At 38.6% G+C, this 4432-nt stretch overlaps 1 protein-coding gene across 1 annotated transcript; it reads right to left on the bottom strand.

The window, feature by feature from the left end:
- Positions 1 to 385: 385 nt before the first annotated feature.
- On the bottom strand, positions 386 to 3681 carry LOC149545426 (disease resistance protein Roq1-like). Its single transcript, XM_089793766.1, has 6 exons — positions 3149 to 3681; positions 1904 to 3041; positions 1550 to 1804; positions 1395 to 1486; positions 968 to 1217; positions 386 to 886 (listed from the first exon to the last, which is right to left on the bottom strand). The coding sequence occupies exons 1-6, from the start codon at positions 3679 to 3681 to the stop codon at positions 386 to 388; spliced, it is 2769 nt and encodes a 922-aa protein (XP_089649892.1).
- Between the last annotated feature and the right edge of the window lie 751 nt (positions 3682 to 4432).

Here is a 4432-nt window from a genome sequence, read left to right as displayed (position 1 = left end):
AATGAAGCTTTAGTGTCGTAATGTTCCAATTAAAATCATTACCTTTACATGATGAATGCAATTTCATAACACGCTAAATCAAAAATTAAGTCAATTTTAACTATTTAAGACTTTTAATCTAAGAATGAAGCTTTAGTGTTGTAATGTTCCCATCAAAATTATTACCTTTACATTATGAATGCAATTTAGTATCAGTACATTGTTGCAGTAAACCACTTTTATATACTTTCTACCTTGCAAGTCTTCAAAATTTGCAATGTTATGCAGCTCCGCACAAGAGTCATCACAGTTTCGTCCAGGCAGCTCAACCTTAAAGGACTCAGCAGCTACAGTTGCTAATTATTAGCTTTCTGAGTTCCATAATTTCACTGTTTCAGGTACTATTCTACTCTTTGCAAATCTCTGCAACATTTTGTATCTTCTCGCACTGACAAATCATAATTGTCTCCAAGCAGCTCATTCTAGAAAGATCTGGCAGCTGCTCAAGCTGAGGACAGTTAGTAATATGCAACTCTCTAATCTCAAAGTTACCTGAGACACATTTCAAATTTGGGCAATGAGATATGTTGAGAGCTTCCATCTTCCCACATCCATCAATTACAATCCTCTCGAGGGAATTTAGAATTTCGAATCTTGGCAGCGCTTCAAGCTTCGGGCAGTCCAAAATGCTTATTTCCACAAGCTCCTCACAACAGAACTCCACTAATTTACAATTTAAATTTCGGGGATCTCTGTTAATTTCTATGTTCTCCAGACACTTCATATCACTGAAGTACAAGTACTTCAGCTTATAACAGTATCCAACAGTAACCTTTTTTAGGTAGCTCAGATGTCCAAGTCTTAGCTCTTCAAGCTCTGGACATTCACTAATATTCAATTGTGCCAGCATTCTAAAACTGTATTCTTCTGACACATTATTACAATGGCTAATTGGTACCGAATCCGTGCTTGTAGAATTCCAGCTAAGATTTGGAGGATCAGATGTTGTTGCCAATCTTTTGAGTTTTTGACAATCTAGAATACAAAGAGAATGCAATGTCCTTACCCCTGTTAAATCAACATCCAAAAGATTTCCCATGCGATAGAGTTCGATAGATTCAAGGCCTGGGTAGTAAGTACCACTAATTAAAATTTTGGATATAGACTCTTCACTGCTAATCTCTAGCTTTTCAAGGCCACTCATTGGGGCGTTCTTACTATCCCAATGCATTTCCCCACTGAATTTGAAATTTAAGATAGCCAAAGGATATTCACTCAGTTTCCTCTCACCTCTTCTAGTGCAAGCCTTCTCCCCTATTAATGTGGAAAACCTCAGACATAAACTAGAAATATTCATATTGAGAGATTCTAGTAATGATAAGCCTTGGATTGGCAATCCTCTGGCATCTAAGAACACATTCTCTAAATTATCTGATATACCAAAAAACTCTGGAAACACTTTTAAAGAGGTTTGAGAAATTTGCAGCTCTTTCAACTGGAACGGCGCCTGAGAATCAAGATACTTTTGCGTTAAGTCCTCAACGGGGAACAAAATAGGAGAACAAGATACCTGCATTCCATTCTCCCACAGGAAACTTCGTGTTGCCAAGTGAATTTTCAAATAATGCAATTTTCGAAGAGGAATGCTTAGCTCTTCTTTGGAATTCCGGTCAAGTGGGAGCCATATTAGGGAACCTGGCGTCTCAAGACAATTATCTGAGTGGCCTACAAAGAATGTAACTCTACTCTGCATGGACTTGTCAAAGAAAGAATAAAAGCACCTCGAATTGGTTCTGGTAAATATGTGTTTTAGACCGCCTAATTCCTGCAGGCATAATAGCGGATTAGTTTTCTATCTATTTATTGACAACCTATGATTTCTAAAGTTGCAAAACTTAGAACTCTGGAGGCATAACAGACATACCAAAGATTTCAGATCTCGAGGACGCCAGAGGCGATGAGGAGGACTAAGCTTAAGTGCCATTTCTCTTCCCATGTCCCTTAGATGGTCATGCATTCTCAATCCAATTGAGTTTCCCTCATTTGGATCCCGAATTGCGATTTCTTCCACCAGACACTTCTCTTTCAGGGTTTCTAGTGCATGTCCTGCATCCCATCCTGATTGCTCCCATACCTTTTCAGCTATGCTCTTCAATTTACCCAAAAAGAAGCAAGCAATATCCATAAAAACCTGTTGTTCGTCATCATCCAGTGCCTCAAAACTTATCAACAGTCTTTTCTTTATGTCCCGAGGCAGTGTCTTACTAACTTTATTCAATTCTGAGCTCCAATACCTCTGATCTCTACCATGAACGTGCCTTCCCAGAACCTGAAGTGACAAGGGTAAGCCTCCACACACATCTACAAAGTCTTCGACCAGGGCCTCATAACCGCTACATGGATGGGCTTGGCGGAAGGCATGCCAACAGAAAAGTTCTCTTCCGTAGCTCCTGTCCATTCCTTTCAAATTATAACCAACAGTAATCCCCGCACTTATAAGCACACCAGCATCACGGGTTGTCACAATAACTAAACTATTAGCAGAATTTTTCAAGATACCCATGATAGCAAGATCAATTAACTGCTCCACATGATCAACGTCGTCTACAACAACTAAGAAACTTAAAAGGGGGCTCCTTTGTAGACGATCTTTCAGATAAGCTTTTCCCTCTTCTGTACTTGTAAAACTGATATCTCTGTCAAAGAGATCTTTGAAAAGCTTACCTTGCAAGGAAGGTAACTGGCTTGTAACAGACTTTTCTCGCACATCAAACAAAAAGCTTGTTCTTCTGTAATTCAAACTCTTCCGATTAAACAATTCTTTGGCGAGAGTTGTTTTCCCTACTCCCCCCATGCCAAAGATACCCACTGTCTGAACTCTGTTCTTCCCTTCCTCCTGCCCGCACCGACTTTCAAAATCTTGTACAAGTTCATCAAGGCATCGTTTTTCAAAATCTTCCACAAGGTTGTTAAGCCCCACTCCATATTCAGCAACATGTAAGGATGTTTTCCTTCGTACTTCTTTCTGAACAGCTGCTACTATGTTTTGGCAATCCCAATCACTGAAACATTGTAAACAACACGGGAAGTTTGGTCAGGCAAAAGGAGAAACCAAATTTGAAGGAATTACATAACGTACAAATACCAAAACCGCAAGGAAAATTACTACTTTTTAAATTCTTCCCCGGCTATCAGTGAAACCGACTGAAGGGCTTCCTTCCACGCGTCAAGCTTGTCCAGGTGTCTTCCCTTCTCTTCATATTTAATGAATGCTTCGGCATATGCTCCCTTTTCTATGTAGCGGAGATCGGAAGGCTTCACTTGATAAAAGATGGGGATAATTTTGGATGTACTTTCCAACATAAGAAGAAGCTCATTCAAACACCAAGCTGACTCTGCATATCTTTCAGAGAAAATGGTAATGTGTACCTTTGCAGACCAGATGGCAGTCTCAATAATTGAAGGAAACGATATTCCGAGCTCCTTTTCCTCGGAATCAAGAAACGCCTCTATTCCCAACTGCTGAAGAGAGTTGTAGAGGTGAGTGGCCAGAGTTGCTTTGACATCAGGACCTCTGTGATTGATGAACACATCATACACTTTGCAAGATGCAGAAACTTCCCTTCTTATGCCGCCAGGTTCTATTAGAGACGATGCAATGATTTCCTTACTGTGCTGGCGAGACGAAGAAGAAGATGCCATTGATTGCAGTAAGGGTGAAGGCAGAGCAGTTTATGTGGAAGAGTAAATTAAATAGATCATGACACAGGAGGAAAATAAGATTAAAGAAAGCTATGGGAAATTACTTAAGTAATGGACGGGCACAGGGAAATATCAGATTGAGGATCATTTCTCCTCACGTTCAAGGCCAAAATCGGGGAAGAAATTGCTTAAAAATTATAGTGCCCGACCTATTAGACAAGAATGGAAGAATGGAGATGCTGCAAGATTTCCAGGAAGCCGATGAAAACTCAGCGTCCTGTTGACTGGCGCAAGTGTTTACGATGCCTCTGGTCAGATAGGATATTCAATATTTATTTATTTAGAATTTAGTGTCGGGCTCTTTCCTTTTAACTTTATTATTTTTCTATATATAATGAAAGCAACATTTTTTAATTGAATTTATGGATTTTTTAAACTCTATTAGAGTGGAATTCTAAAGTAACGGAGGATGCATATATTGACGCTTTTAAAAAACTAGGTTCTTCTTTTAAAACTGAGGATGCATAAATTGACACCTTTAACAAACTAGGTCATCCTTTTAAAGCATGTAATTCTGTTTTTTACAAAAATATCTAATGCAGTTAAATATTTGAAAATGATATAGTCTTATACTGAGCTTGATTAATTCCTTATCCTTTAATTATTCATTATCATTACTTATACTTAATCTATAAATTAACCCCAATTTTGTATGAATTCAATATTTAGTCATCACTTATTATTCATTATC

This window comes from Cupressus sempervirens, chromosome 7, assembly GCF_028749045.1.
Source record: "Cupressus sempervirens isolate cs-2001-9-10 chromosome 7, ASM2874904v1, whole genome shotgun sequence".
Taxonomy (NCBI): Eukaryota; Viridiplantae; Streptophyta; class Pinopsida; order Cupressales; family Cupressaceae; genus Cupressus; species Cupressus sempervirens.
The sequence above is the reverse complement of the archived record's forward strand: the minus strand, read 5'-3'. Positions and strand labels throughout refer to the sequence as shown.